We start from the raw sequence: 15,860 nt of genomic DNA, 5'->3' as shown, positions 1-15,860 counted from the left end.
GGAACTGGTTGTTTTTCTTGAAGCCTCTGTTAATTGTTGTGCCTTTCACCTTGAGTGTCAATTCTAATAATATTACCTTTAAAGGTGCTTGCTCTGGGCTTAGAGTCTGACAATCAGTAATACTCACTAGATAAAATACTGTCTAGCTGCTCATAAGAAAAGATTGAAATCAGTCAAAAAATGTTTGGCTTGCATATTGCCTGAGACAGGGCTGGCTGGGCGCCAGGCAGGCTGGGTATTCTTAAGATAGCTGAACAAATAGCTCACAGGGAGAAGAGCTGTGCCTTCGGAAACCTCAGGGAGTGTCCTGTCAGAATCCCGGGAGTTCAACAGAGATCCTACTTTTGTCTGCAGGTTTAAAAAACTTCTCAGCAAGCAATCCTCTCTGAAATGACTCTGCAGTCTACCAAGCCTACTTGCACCATGAGTTTACTCAGAGCTTTTCCCCTTGCTATGTCAAGTCACTTCCTTAATACTGTTCCCATGGAGGGGAAATCAGTTGACCCACTGGTCTGGATGCAGAGACCCTGGTCCTTCCCCTGTGGGACCCTGAGTTTCAGGGGGAAGAGTCATGGGAAGGGCTGGGATATAGGATCATATATTTGAAAGTTCACATACTGGAGCCTGCAGCCAGCAAGCAAAGGCAGGATCAGAGATCCATGGCCCGGGAGGTAAGATACCATGGTGCAAGATGCTGAAAACTGAGAGCAGGTGCATTCAAGGGACTGCTTCTGTTTGCCTTGGGGCTCAGAGTGAGGGAAATGGCAGTCTATTGTATTCTGCCATTGGGCCAAGGGTGCCCACCATCTGCGCTTCTTATGAAGCAGAAAAACCAGGACTGTGGACACTGGGTGTAGGTCAGCACAATTCGTTGCAAGTCCTGATGCAGTAGTATCTGGTCCGGAAACGGAAAGAAGCTCTGGCGTGAAGCCACCCAGCAGAGCAGGAAGTGACCCAGGTGCTTGGGGACAGCACAGGAAGTGAGAGAGGCCCAGAGGCCTTGTGGTGGTGGGGAAGAGAGAAGGGTCTGACCAAGCCCTATCCACAGGTGGCTGAGGAACTATTCCCTCAGAGCAGCAACAGGAAGGATCCAAACATTCATCTGTCCATTCCCTTCCTCATCATTTAGATGGGTGTCCTCAATAAGTCACCTGTAGGCCCCTGGGCAGTGTTCTCAGATGTAAAGCCAGCAAGACACCTTGATGAGCAGGACTCAGGCTTCCTCCAGGGCTCCTATCCAGAGATGTATGATGTGAATCCGAAATAAGCCCAGAGAATGTTCTGAAACTGGCTCGAATTTCAGCCCTTCCCTTGGAGTGGTGTGTGTATGTGTATGTGTATGTGTGTGTAACCACAACACTTTGATAAAGAGACAAACAAGAAAATTAATTACAAAGTTGCTGCTCTCTTCCTCATCTTAAACAAGCAAATCAAAAACCTCAAAATAAAAGCTAGATGAAATTAAATGTGATGGCAAGACATGAAAAGCATGTGTGCTGTCATTTTAGGATTCGTAATAAAGATAAATCAGTTGTTCTTAGCAGTGTGCTACACATCTATGAAGGGCATGACAGATAATAAGCCTGAAATTTCTCAAGTTATCCTACAGCAAAATTTGTTTTGTCCTCAGGCAGCCAATCTTTTTCTCTAGTAATTTTGTGCATGACAAACTTTTTAGTGGGTGCATTAATAATCCATAAGTAATGGGTTGTCAGGTGTCAGTTAGATAAGATTAAAAGACTTTAAGCGTTACTCACTTTCTGTACATGCATCTTGTGGGTCAGGAAAGCTAACTTTGAATTGTGGTTTTGTGTGTGTGTGCGCACGTGTGCCTCTTTCATTCGGCTTGACTCCAGGTGAGTGGGGAGGAACTGTATTACGTTACATAAATCCTGTGTGCAGAAGCACACTCAAACTCAGCCGACGTGAATCCGGAGGACGACGCTTCTGCCATCTTCTGTAAAAGTGTTTTCATTTGTAAAACATTACCCTTTGTCTCCCAGGAAACTCTGTAAGGGGAGACAGGCTCAAGTTAAGAGGGGCATGGAAGCTTTAGAAACTGGAAGTTTCCTAGCAAGTCAGGCTTAGGTCTATTCTTGTCAAATCTGCCTTAAGTGTATTTACATACAGTTGCCTTTCTGGTATTTTCTGCTTGCACAGACCTGATCCCCACCTATTTTGTGTCAACAGTTGCTGAGGCTGGTGTTGGGTGATTAACCATTAAGCACAGAAGCAGAGAGCTGTGTGCAGAGAGACCCCCTCTCTCTTCTCACTTACATCATCTTGCTTCAGGCTGCACCTACAGAAAACAACAGATTGTTTCAGTGGTGTAAAAAATCAGACTGAAATATTTTTTTAAAAATTGGAATTAATGTTTGCCTCTGTTGAATACAACCATTTTCTCAGAAAGGGGGTGGAGTCAGACTCAGGGAGAAAGAAGTGTTTTCTGAGGGCAAATGTCGGTTCCTATCCAGTCCCCCTTGCTCCTGGGTGTGACCGCCACTAGGCTTTGTGTGAGGGTGAGGGCTCTATTCTGCTTCCTTTTCAATTTTTCTGGGGAAAGAAGACATTAAAAAAAAAGTTCCAACAATATGGATGTTTGTAGCTTTGATGAATACTGGGATCTTTGCATGAATCCCCTCCAATAATTGACACTTCCCTATGTGTTTTATTTCCACTCTTGCAAAGCTTTTAGCATGAACCAATATGTGGAAAATGGTGAACTCTACCATGCTGTTAGAACGTGAACAGTAATAAACAGAAATCCTTAGTCTGTTCGGATGGCCTTAAATGCTCTCTCTTTCTTTCTACCCTCTTAACCAATCTGGGCCTCCCAAGGTTAGATCTTCTCACTGAAAACAGGCAGAGCTCTGCTCTCCAATACAGATGTCTCTCAGGTCCACGAGGACTGTTGGTGTGGAGTTCTAAATGTAGCAGGTCAAACATGAACTTCCTATCATCGGTGAGAGCTGACTTAGCATTGATAGTGTTACTTTCTTTTTGCGAGAGCAGTATATTGCCTAGAGGTGAAACTCAAATGCTTCAGATGATTAAAACATAAATATGTATTTATTTGAGCTTCCAGCACTTGTACTCTGGGACTCTAAATCAATTATAAAGTGGGCGTTTTGAGGATTGTTGTCTGGCTCCCATCACTAGAACATCTGCTGTAACTGTCTTTATTTGATCCCTACTTTGGGTCAGAGTTCATATATGCTTGGAAAGGATAGAGGGTAAGGCATGTTAAAAAAGTGATTCGGGAAGGATTGCCCATGCCCCAAAGGTGTAAGATCTCAGCTCCAGGCTGGGTGCCTGCAAGTTCTGTTTACAGAAAGAAATATACAACCATTTGTGCCAGAGCTCCCCATCCTGGGGCCAAGGGGCTGGGAGGGAATGTTGACGCTAAGGGACCATCAGAATCATTCTGAGTGACTGTCATGTCAAAAAGCATAGTGAGAATGAGATGCTATTTCTTTAGAAATGATGAATAACAAAGGAATATCAGATTTTTAAGTGTATCAAAGGGAGCAAGGATTAAAATTTTAGAAACCCCGTGCTTTAGAGCCGGAGAACAAATCCGGAGTGGAATTTTATGCATCGTTTGACAGATGAGACTCAGCACACAATGCTACATTGCTAATTAGAGGTAGGGACAGCACTGCTTCCCGCTCCAGGGCTTCTCCTTCCCACCGTTCGGTATCCCTTTTCAAGAGCTTATTGAGATAGAATCCATACACTTCACAATGCACTTGTTTGAATCTGACAACTCAGTAGACTTTAGTATGATGACAGAGTTGTGAAACCCTCTCTGTAATCAGCTTCAGAACATTTTTGCCACCTTAAGAAGAAAGACTGGGGCTGACATGATTAGGTACGTGCTTCCCATATTCCATATTAGAGTGCTGCTTCCCGTCACAGCTGCTCTGATTCCAATCCAGCTTCCTGCTATGCCACTGGGAGGCAGCCTATGGAATATGGATGGTAGACCTGGGTAGGGTTCCAGGTTTGGACTTGGCCCAGTGATCGTTTGTGGGGAGTGAACCTGTGCATGGAAGATTCTTTCTCTTTCTGTCTCTCTCTTGCTCTTACATCTGTCTCTCTGCCTTGCAAATAAATAGTTTCAAAAAACAAGAAAGAAATACAGTAGCCTTAACTATTACTTCTCATATTTCCCTTTCCTTTTTTGCCAGGCTGTAGTAGTCTTTGTATAGGAACCACTTGTAGTCTTTGTATAGAAACTTGTCACATAAATGTGGTGTTTTAAGACTAATTTCTTTTGCTTGGCATACCGTTTTCAAGGTTCATCTGCATTGTATCATGCAGTCTTAAAAATATATTTATTTTTACTGGAAAGTCAGATATTCGGAGAGGAGGAGAGACAGAGAGGAAGATCTTCCGTCTGATGATTCACTCCCCAAGTGAGCGCAATGGCCGATGCTATGCCGATCCAAAGCCAGGATCCAGGGACTTCTTCCAGGTCTCCCACACGGGTGCAGGGTCCCAAGGCTTTGGGCCATCCTCGACTGCTTTCCCAGGCCACAAGCAGGGAGCTGGATGGGAAGAGGGACTGCCAGGATTAGAACTGGTGACCATATGAGATCCCCGCAAGTACAAGGCGAAGACTTTAACCACTACACTACTGAGCCAGGCCCAACATGTATTTTTGATACTTCGTTCCTTTTTTATTTTTATGACTGACCAGTGTTCCATCTCCTTGCATGGATGTAAATGCGTTTTATTTATCCATATATCAATTAATGGACAATTGTGGTTGTTTTTACCTTTAGTTTCTATAAGCTTCTGTGTATAAATATTTCTACTATTAAATGTTTTTGACAATTTTAATGTTGATATTCAAGCAACTTTAAAAAAATGATACAACTGTCAAATCTCTTTTCATAAACATTAACTCTAGATCATTATGATTCCAACACCCAAATAGGACTGTGCCATTCCACTTAGTGGTAGCATCCCTACTTAATTCTCACAAACTGCTCTCATTCTCCCTGTCACTGCTAGTGTTTTGTCAGATAATTATGAGTGATATCCAAATAAGAGTAGTCACAATGAAACAGTTACTCAGCAGTGAAAGTCACATTCTCCAAATTTTCCTTGAAGTAACTTAATGGCCATCAGCATTTTCCAAAGATTTGATGAGTTCCATGAGTATGTCACTTTGTGTCCTCTCTTCACTTAAGAGATTTGGTCATATACCTCATGTAGGAGTTCTTTGCTTTCTGATGTAGTAGATCTGTTTGTGTTCTAAGAGTCTAGAGACTATATATTGATACCCACCGTACAGAGCTGAGTTCTCAAGCTAATCAAAACAGAAGCTGCAGTGCACATCTCCAGGGCTAGACACAAGCTCTGTTTACATTAAGTTGTCTTCGTTCCATAGCTGAATTTTGACCCAGAACAAATCAGATATCAAGCTAAATGTTAAGACTTTGTCCCTTCCATGAACAGAGACTCCTGGTTTAGCATGTCTATGGTTAGTGAAAGTCTGGAAAGTGGAGGTAACTACAAGAAAGAATGAAAAAAAGAACTCTGAGGTACCCCAAGAACATGAACATGTGGGCTGATACCAGTCTAGCACAATAGGATTTCAATTCCAGCCATCCAAGGGAAAATTATTTTGGAAAAAGTGCGTGTTTGATCATTAGAGTAGGCATACATTCCCAAACGCATGAGACATTCATGCTTTATGCTTATTGCTTGGTATAATTATTGACAATGTTCCTTCACTTCCCAAAGTATCTCATTCAGATGATAAAATGCCTACTTATCCTATTTATAGTGGAGAGTGACCGAAAACTAGTATTCACTTTAAATAAGTACATTTATTCAGTGATGTGTAAGTGACGATTAGGAAGATGCGATTTTATTGACTCTTTCTGAATATGATTCAATTGGAATTTAAATGAAAAGTGGCTCAGCTATTAACATGAAGAGTCATATGTATTCTTTGCAGGTAATCTTAGAACTATTTTAATTTTTGCGTAGTAGAGGAAAGTTTGCTGAATTATTCTAGAATGCACTGTTGCTTCTATGACTGCATTTAAAATTCACACACCTAAGCAAATCACAATTTTTCTTGTATTTAAAAGGTTATAGAAAATCAAATTTGGCAAATTGTCACATTTAAGTAAATATTTTATAAATGTCACCTTGTTGCTCATAATTAACGTCAATGGATAGCCAGGATATTTTTAAACTGTTGACTGTTTCTTATGCTAAGTTGCTACCTTCCAGACCACTAAATTTGATGCCTTAGGCTTCAGTGATCCAAAAAAAATAGTAGCAAAAGAAGTAAAAATTTTACCTTGGGAGCTAACTCTGCTTTGAATTCAGATAAGATAAGATAAAGACTTTATTGAGCCCATATATATATATATATATGTATATATACACACACACATTATATGTATATATACACATATATTTTAAGATTTATTTATTTTTATTGGAAAATCAGATTTACAGAGAGAAGGACAGAGAAAAAGACCTTCCACCCTCTGGTCTACTCCCCAAGTGGCTGCAATGGCTGGAGCTGCACCAATCCAAAGCCAGGAGCCAGCAGCCTCTTCTGGGTCTCCCACATGAGTGGAGGGTCCCAAGGCTTTGGCCCATGCACTACTGTTTTCCTAGACCAGCAAGGTGCTGGTCCTAGCAAGGAGCTGGATGGGAAGTAGAGCAGCCAGGATATGGACCAGTGCCCATATGGGATCCTGGCACATGTAAGGCAAGGATTTAACTACTAGGCTGTTGCATTGGGCTCAAGTCCATTGTTTTACAGAATTAAAAAAAAAACTTAAAATTTGCTTTCAAGAAAAATTTTCTGTAAATGTTAAGCGATGAATTATTGTATGAAAATTATTTTGAGCTCTAAACTCCCAAGTAAGACAAGGGTTGTATTACTGTTTTTGCATCATCACTGTTAGCTCATTAGTAATTTTTTTTCCCCTCTAGCTGCTTTGAAGAAAATTTTATATGTAATTAACTTCCTCAATTTTTTTGGACAACTTCATTTTTTTTTCTAGTGTAATTTGGCAAATACTTCCATCACTGCTAGAGAAAGGAAGCCTTCTCATACCACTGATTGATGGGCTTCCTGTGATTTGAGCAAATTCCAATATTGTGTTTCTGGAGTGGGTGGAGAGGAGTGCGTGTTCCCCTGCCCCCACGTCCTCTTGCCCCCGGCGGTGCTCCTCCTCCCCCACTCCCAGACGCGCGGATGATGTATTGCAGCCCTGAAACTGTCAGATCCTGAAGGAGGTTAAGAAACTAGAAAAAGGTGCCAAAAACATGATTTCATAAGGTTTGACTGGAGATTGAGTCAACTTTCTTGAGCGTATTAAAAATCATGTTTCATGCAGTTTTATTTCACAAAGATGGGGTGAAGGTAAAAGGCTTGGACTCTGAAGACCCCAGTTATGGATCGTGAAATCCAATGAGTGAATGTAAATCTACAATGAAGATTTCAAGAGGAGATGTTGAAGTTGATTTGTTGTAGTGGTTGTTGTTTAAAGGAACAGAAGGCTATTTGAGCAATAGCTTGAACTCTTTCCCTGAGGGTTTGTTTATAAAACATGCCTTAGAAGATGCAACTCTGAAAATGTAGTAGATGTAGTCTTGTTTCAGTGATTGCAGTACGGTTGAAAGAAATACTACTTTGAGGAAATTCATAGAAAAAGAACAAAATTCCAGAAGTCAACTACTCCTTTCCAATGGGAAATTGTATATTGGAAGATTTCTTTTCAGGAAGCTTCATTTTACAATTAAAACCTATGTAAATGGGAAGGCATTTGGCCTATCAGTTGAGCTGCCCATAGCAGACGACCTATGTTCAATGTTTAACTCCTGACCCTTGCTTCCTGCCAGGGCAGCCCCAGGCGGCAGAGGCGCTAACTCCAGTAGTTGGCATCCTGCCACCCATGTGGGAGACCTGGGTTGAGTTCCTGGCTCTGGGTTTCTTCACCTGACTAGCCCAGGACCCAGAAGGCTTTTGGATAGTGAACCTCACATGGGCACACACTTACTTCATCTGTCCTTTCTATGTCTCTCAGATAAACAAATAAATACATTTTAGGAATCTGACACCTGTCAAAAAGTTATTTTTTAATTAATAAATTTTATTTGCAAGAAGGAGTTATAGAAAGAGAGAGAGACAGGGAGTGGTGTGAGCAATATCTTCCCTTCACAGGTTCACGTCCCTGAGAGCCACTACAGCCAAGGCTAAGCCAGGACAAAGATAGGAGCCAGGAGCCTTGTCTGGATCTCCCACATGGGTTCAGGGATCCAAACACTTGGCCTGTCTTCTGCTGCTTTTCCAGGTGATTTATGGGGACCTGGATCAGAAATGGAACATCAGGATACAACCAGTGCCCTCAGGGGATGCTGACATCATATGAGGCATATTTATCTGCTGTACCACAATAGTGACTCTATAAGATGTTTTTGAAGAATTTGGGATTGGGCTGTGGTGATGTAGGTTAAGTTGCCTCCCATGATGTGGACATCCATTTTGGGTGCCGGTTCAAGTCCTGGCTGTTCAACTTGTGATCCAAAATGGGACCAGATGGCCCAAGCACTTGGGGCCCCTCTCTAGCCATGTGGTAGACGCAGAACTCAGGCTCCTGGCTTTGGCCGGTGCAGGTCCAGCTACTGCAGACGTTTGGACAGTAAACTAGCTGGTGGAAGGTCTCTCACTGAATCTCTTTCTCTGTATCAGCCTGCCTCTCAAATAGCTAAAGAAATAAACCTTTCAAAAAACATACAGAAATGATCTAAAATAAATGCTATATAAATATTCTATGTATATGTCGTTTGTTCTTGACTGAATGAAGAACAGCACATGCAGAAATTGTCATAATATGACTTAAGAATAAGTGTTTTCATTATTTTTATATTTTTACATTTCATTACTTTTACATTTAAGTGTATATGTCGGTACTCCTAACTTTAACCTCTAATCAAAAATCAGTAAAATTAATACTTTACTTTTTATTAATATAGCTTTTTTAAAAGATTTATTTTTATTGGAAAGTCAGATTTACAGAGAGAAGGATGTTTTATCTGCTGGTTCATTCTACAAGTAGACACAATGGCCAAAGCTGAGCCAATCCGAAGCTGGGAGCCAGGAGCTTCTTCTGAATCTCCCACTAGGTGTTGGGTCCCAAGGCTTTAGGCTGTCCTCAGCTGCCTTCCCAGACCACAAGCAGGGAGCTGGATGGGCAGTGGAGCAACTTGGACATGAACCAGCTCCCATATGGGATCCCAATGCTTGCAAGGCAAGGACTTCAGCCACTAGGCTAATGTGCCAGGCCCAACTAGTACTTTTCTTAATGTGTTAGTAACAGTTACAGTGAAGGAAGGCTCTCTCATTAGTAATTGCTCATTTTGGCTTGTTGGTGTTGTAAGGTGGTGTTTCTGCACACACAGCTTTCTAAAATTGCCTGTGTGCACTATTCTCCTGCTGAGCAATGACTGAGGCCCACTGGACAGAAAACAGTATGGAAGTGTCCCAGGGAGTCATGCCACTGTCTAGAAGCAATGCCAGTTTGACCTGTGCCTTACTGTACTGTGGCATGCCCATGAACCTAACTGGAAGTTCTTCTGTGAATAAGCAGGATGGTGCACATGCAGGATGAAACTTAATTGAGTAACAGTAAAAATGCCAACTAAGCAGGTAATTTCTTTAAAAGAAAACTTTTATCAGTATTACAAAAAAGTATGTGAGGAAGGACAAGACCAATGGTATATGCGTGAAGTTTTCTCAAGTTGTGTATTGTGACTCCCGACAGACACCCGCTGTGATGGCCTCACAAACACAGCTAGCTCTAGCAATCCAGTGTTGGGGAAAGGACAGACAATAAAAGAAGCTGTTCTGCCAGATCTTGCTCAAAACTTAGATAGTCAAGGAGTAAGAATGAGAAGGTTGGATGGAATTGGTGGAATGGAATAAAAAAAGTCTAATAGTAAACAAACATTGAAGAAGTAAAGAAAAGGAAGAGGAAAGCAAACCTTTGGGTATTTAAGTGTAGCTGGCAGTCACTTCGCATCCTCCTGGTCAGATCCCAACAAAAAAAGGAAAAAAGAAGATTCAACTTTTGCATGTTGGAGACTTTTGCTCCTTTCTAACCTTCTACTCCCTCTTATTAGGAATTGAGTTATAAGCAAACAGTTAGGTTACAAAAAGAACAGTCAGTGCACCTCTGTTCATTTGGACATGAACTAAAGCTATTTACAAAGCCAACTCATTATCTTCTTTTTCTTCATAAAACTTCTTGCTTTGAGGCTGCAGAGAGCTTGGTCACAAGAAAATATCCCAATCTGTGATTCTGCGGATAAAGGAAACACAAGGCGCTTTCACTAACTCTTCTACCACCTACACAGTCTAGTTGTTACAAGTGACTCCACAGAAAATTATTTTTTCAAAGCAAAATAAAAATTAGAAAATAAGTATTTTGATGTTCAGAAAGGATTATTCAAAGACAAACATGACATTTTCTACCCTTAGAAAGTATTTAACTAAATAGTGTGTTTTTTGTAAAGTTCAATTTATGGTATACTTGAATTACATTATCCTAAACCAAGGTGTGTCTATTGCAATGACTAAGCAAAGTTGTCACGAGGTCATGTGTTCCTGTCCTTCCATATCTGAGTGTTAAAGCTCGTAAAATTCAGAGATCAATCATAAAATTGTGTTTCCCTCTGATATCCATGTAAAAAATTCTGACAATGTTTGTATTTCATGTGTATGTTTGTGTCAAACTATTTTGTGGCTGTTAAAGAATGTACTTCTGATTGTACATACATACTGGAGTTTTGTCATTCTCTTTTTTTAATCTTGAAAAAAAAAAAAAAACACCATTTTTTCCTGTTCAAGTTCTGATGGGTATTTATGTTTCCTCTAAAAATACAGGTTTATGTGTGAACATACATGTAAACTCATGGTAGCCATTTTATGGTGTTTCTAAGAGAAACTATGCTCGTTGAAGTTCACAGTGCATCTAAGGCTCGTTTTTTTGGATTTGATGCTTGGAAAATTCTTGATCATTTCCACTCTTCCACAATGAAGAGTAAAGCTTTCTGTCACAAAAGCAGGGAGGATGAGACAAGGTCAAAGGGCGTTTTAGAAACAAACAGCTGGACCCGTTTATTTAAACAGATAGCGCAAAGGGGGAGCTGACCTCCATTTGACTTATAGTGGGAGGAGCAAGAATGCCATTTTATTACTTTGCCCAGGAGGAAAATGTGTTTGTATCTGAATTCACCCCAAAGCCACTTAAACACATGACTCTGCTGCACACAGCCTAACGCCAAAGGGGAAGAGCTCAGGGGATAATCTGGGATGATGGTAGAAAGCACAAAAGAGAATCAAATGTTAGGTGGCTTTCAAATCGAAAAGGTGATGCTGTTTTAAAAAGGAAGGTATTTTGCTATTATTTACTTATTTCCAAATGAAGATGTCCATCATGACCCCAGATAATAATTTAAGGGCATTTCAAAAAGTTCATGGAGTAAGTTAGAGTTCTCCCACAATATTCGTTTTCCACTAGTTTTTTGAAGTACCTTTGTATGCATGGCTCACATAAGTATAAGGATTGTCATTTAATATTCTATGAGAGAACTGTGCCCTACAAATATTGATAGTATTTCGCTAAACTAATTTTTTTTTTCAAATTAAAGATTTAAAAAGTAGGAAGTTTTAAATAGAACTAATAGTAGGGTCAAACAGTTTCAGCAAAGTGATTAGGCTTTCTTGTTTTTTTTTTTTTTTAAGACTTAACTTATTTTATTTGAAAGGAAGAGTTACAGAGAGAGGGAAAGACACACAGAGAGATAGTTATTTACTGATTCATTCCCCAGATGACCCCAAAATGGCCAGGAGCCAGGAGTCTCATCTGGATCTCCCACGCAGGTGGCAGGGGCTCAAGCACTCAGGCTGTCTTCCACTGTTTTCCCAGGTGCATGAGCAGGGGGTTGGATCAGAAGTGGAGCAGTCAGGGAATGAACTGGCACCCATATGAGATGCTGGCCTTTTGCAGGTGGTGGCTTAATGTGAAATGCCGCAATACTGACCCTCCCCTCCTTTTCACAATGAGAAGAATCCCACTGTGATAGCTAGCTATATACTCAATGAATACCTTATTTATTTGTTTATTTTCTCTTTATTTGAAAGGAAGAGTGGGAGAGAAAGAAGGAGGGGGGGGTACTTTTTATTTACTAGTTCACTCTCCAATGCCTCTATCTGGGCCAGCTTGCAGTCGGGAGCCGGGAACTCCTTCCCGTAGGCCAGGAATGCAGCTACCCGAGCGGCCATCTACTATCCCCGAGTATGCACATCCTTAGGGAGCTGGATTGGAAGTGGAGTATCCAGGACTCCAGCCAGGCACTTAGAGACAGAGTGAAGCTGTGGGTGTCCTACAACTGGCTGTCCTTAACCACAATATTGCCACCAAAAAAAGAGGCAGATAGTCTCTCAGGATTGTAGGCATTTAGCTGAGAGCCTGTGATAAGGTGTTTTGCTCTTTGCATACAGACCGGAGAAGCCCTGGAATAAATGGAGTTAGTGTTGTTCACCCTAAGTCTTGAGAGGAACACAGAGAAACCTCAGCACACACTCAGAGTAGATTCAAGATCCCAGAAGGACTCACATTAAAAGAAGAAAACCACACAGTTGTTTGATCAAGAAAGAAGAGGGGAGAAACCTATAGGGCAAGCTATGTTTAAGTATTTGAAAAGTTATGCTAAGGAAGTAAGTTGAGTCTTGTTTCAGCTACCCTAAGGAGTTGTCCTGTGAAGGAATTCTAAAAAGAAGACAGAGCCTTCTGGTAGTTTTGACAGCCTAAAGCTGGAGTTTACTCTATGTGAGGAGGTGGCGAGTGCTGTATTAGAGACAGTCCAGTAGAGGCTGCCCCTTTACTTACGGCCACTACAGAAGGGGTTCATGTCAGCAACCAAGCTCTCTGACTGGTAAAGCACTTTCCAGTCTTCAGTGTCTGCGTGTGAAGGAGGCAGACTTGGGAGCATCAATTCATTGTGGTCCTGGACCTCTTGTGGAGGAGCCTGATCTGTGTCCGTATGCACTGGCAGTGCAGTTCTCAACCCTCAGTCTGCAGTGTTCACAGTCATGCTTGTCCCTTGTCTCAACACTAGGTTTGCCGCCAGTGGTAACTCTAAGCCAGCTAAGTTTTGGATGTCTATTTAGTCTGGAATGTTTTAAGTGAGTGGTAAAGAATGGCCATGCTCTGTCCAAGCGACAGAGAGCAGGGTGCTTACAGCCACTTGCCAGCTGTGTGTCATTCAGCAACTTATTAACATCTCTGGTAACACATGACTTCAGAGAAGTCTGTTACATTTCCCTGAGCTTTGATGTCTTCTCTGTTAAAAAATGATTCTTCTGGGACCAGAGCAATACTCTAGTGGCTAAATCCTCATCTTGCATGCACCAGGGTCCCATATGGGCACCAGTTCATGTCCTGGCTGCTCCACTTCCCATCCAGCTCCCTGCTTGTGGCCTGGGAAAGCAGCCAAGAACAACCCTAAGCCTTGGGATCCTGCACCCATGTGGGAGACCCAGAAGAAGCTCCTGGTTCCTGGCTTTGGATCGGCTCAGCTCTGGCCATTGCAGTCACCTGGGGAATGAGCCAGCAGACAGCAGCTCTTTCTATCTCTCCTCTCTATAAATCAGACTTTCCAATTAAAATAAAAAATTTTTAAAAATCTGTAACAAAAATGACTCTTGCTATTTTTAGGGAAGTATTCTAAATCATATCTATGAAATAGTATCTCTAGAAACATGTTTGTAAAAAAAAAAGTTCAAAGTTCCTTCCCTGCAAGAGCCTGTAGGTTAGAAACAGTGCCACAGCTCGGAGCTGTTTCTTCTCTCTTACCTATGCCAGTTACTATGAAAATTGCTTTTGGTATATGCAGAATATTAATATTAAATAATTTTCTAATTGGTCATGCACAGAGAAGCCAGCTAATGAAAAACCAGACTTTTTTTTTTTCATTTAATTGGTTATTTCACATGGTGTTTGTGCTACACCTGTGCTTATAATGAGAATGGAGAATTAATCTAACCTTCTGCTCACATGATTCCAATTTTCATGGTTTATACAAGATAATGATAACCTGATTTGCAACACAATTTGTTGTAGATCTCTGTTTTAAATATTTTTAGCAGTTCAGGGACTTCATACACAAAACTGATATAATATATATTGCTGGTAAGAGTACCAACAGTGTCCCTTTTAGTCAGATTCCAGTTTCATTATGTATTTTAATGACTTCGCTGATGATGAAAGAACATAAGGATACAGAATATTAAGAACTTAATAAAACCTTGAAAACCTGTACCTATTTAACAGTTTGATTCTTCAAACTATTTTCCTTCTTGAAGTGGGCAGACATACAAACTAGAATTCATACTGGACTATGAATGCTTTAATTATTAATAGTGTATTATTAAACCTTCCATTGTATTTTTTATGTCCTGCTCAGATTTGATAAAAGCAATTTGCTATTTCAGAATCTAATATGTCCTCTTCATTTTCTGAATTTGATATGTGATTCTTAATATGATGCAATTCAAATGGATCCTAAGAGTTAGATCCTCATGAGGATGACTGCAGAGCGTGTGTTAACCACCTTTTTATGTTTCAGTGACGAGCTGTGTTTAGAAGGACTACAGAAATAATTGTACTAAAAATCTTATTAAGACACTTAAGGTGGCTTAAGTGTCTTAATCAAATGTTTATAAATTTTCAGTGCTAGCTGGAGAAAGCAAGATTATGAATTCAATTACTGTATGGCTGTGACCTCGCCTTGACCTCGGCCTTTGCATAAAGAGAAAAAAAAAAAGCCACCCCAAGAAATCTCTACCAGGAATGTGTTTCTCTGAAGTCCTCAGCAGTGTGAGTTAGTGGTGATAAACTCCAGACATTCTCTCATTTGATGGTGCGCTGCATCCCGGTTCATTATCGTAATAGTGGGCATTAAAATAGAATGAAATTTGCGAGAGGTAGGGGAAGTTTTGGCCAAAATTGTAAGAAAGAAGTCAGAGAACTCAAGATTGGAAGTGTCCTCATTAGAAGAGGTAACAAATGCCCTTTTCGGCATCTCACTCTCTACACCAATTTTCTCCTCTTGCAATTGAAAACAGTGGTGGCTAGGATTGTTTCCTGAAACCTCTGCTAATTCCCCCGTGAAAAGATGAAATGGAAGTGTCCAACTGTGGTAAAACAGGCCCACATAAATCAACTCAGAAACCCCGAGCCTGTGTACTCGGAGGTCACGGGGGTTACAGGTTCTACAGCACGTGAAGCTGCAAGGAGTGCAGAGAACCAAGGCAGGCCCACTTTGCCAACGCCTAGGCTTTGCTCTTCTTCTTCCTCCTCCACCCTTTCTCTTTGTCTTTTGGAAGGAATAACGACGTGCTTTACCTTCTTGGTTACAGGTTTATTAATGCCCGGAGAAGAATAGTGCAGCCCATGATAGACCAGTCCAACCGAGCAGGCAAGTCCCCCATAGTGACTGTATTCAAGTCACGCAAGCGAAAACCATCCTCAAGCCATTCACGGGGAGGTCTGCTACCTGGTAAATAAACTGGGAGTGAGTACTAGGAGCGCCTGGCCATGAAAATTAAACCAGTTTCATTCCGTAACAACACTAATCAATTTAACATCATTATAAAACGTTTGGAGAAGTTGTGAAAAAAAAAAAAAAGCCAACAGGAAAAAGTAACTCTTGAATCATACGCTCAGTTACAATATTCTTGGTACACATTCAATATATTAATGTTATTTTTTTTCTGAGTTTGCCTTCCCAGCTCTTTCTGCTACTGTGACCACTCC

The 15,860-nt window shown here is 41.0% G+C and overlaps 1 protein-coding gene across 4 annotated transcripts in view; it reads left to right on the top strand.

Annotated features, from left to right (window-relative positions):
- Nucleotides 1-15,860, top strand: part of MEIS1 (Meis homeobox 1) — a 142,061-nt gene that overhangs the window by 121,214 nt on the left and 4,987 nt on the right. For 3 of the 4 annotated variants that reach the window (XM_040993308.1, XM_040993310.1, XM_040993311.1), the window contains one exon: nt 15,464-15,522. In XM_040993308.1, coding sequence (XP_040849242.1) covers nt 15,464-15,522 — 59 coding nt within the window. Of the gene's footprint in view, nt 1-15,463; nt 15,556-15,860 lie in introns of all 4 variants that reach the window. The other variant, XM_040993309.1, reaches the window with a different exon arrangement.

The sequence above is a fragment of the Ochotona curzoniae genome, unplaced genomic scaffold (assembly GCF_017591425.1).
Source record: "Ochotona curzoniae isolate NIBS_2020 unplaced genomic scaffold, NIBS_Ocur_1.0 contig_883, whole genome shotgun sequence".
Lineage (NCBI taxonomy): Eukaryota > Metazoa > Chordata > Mammalia > Lagomorpha > Ochotonidae > Ochotona > Ochotona curzoniae.
Note: the sequence above shows the minus strand (reverse complement) of the source record. Positions and strands in the feature narration are given on the sequence as shown.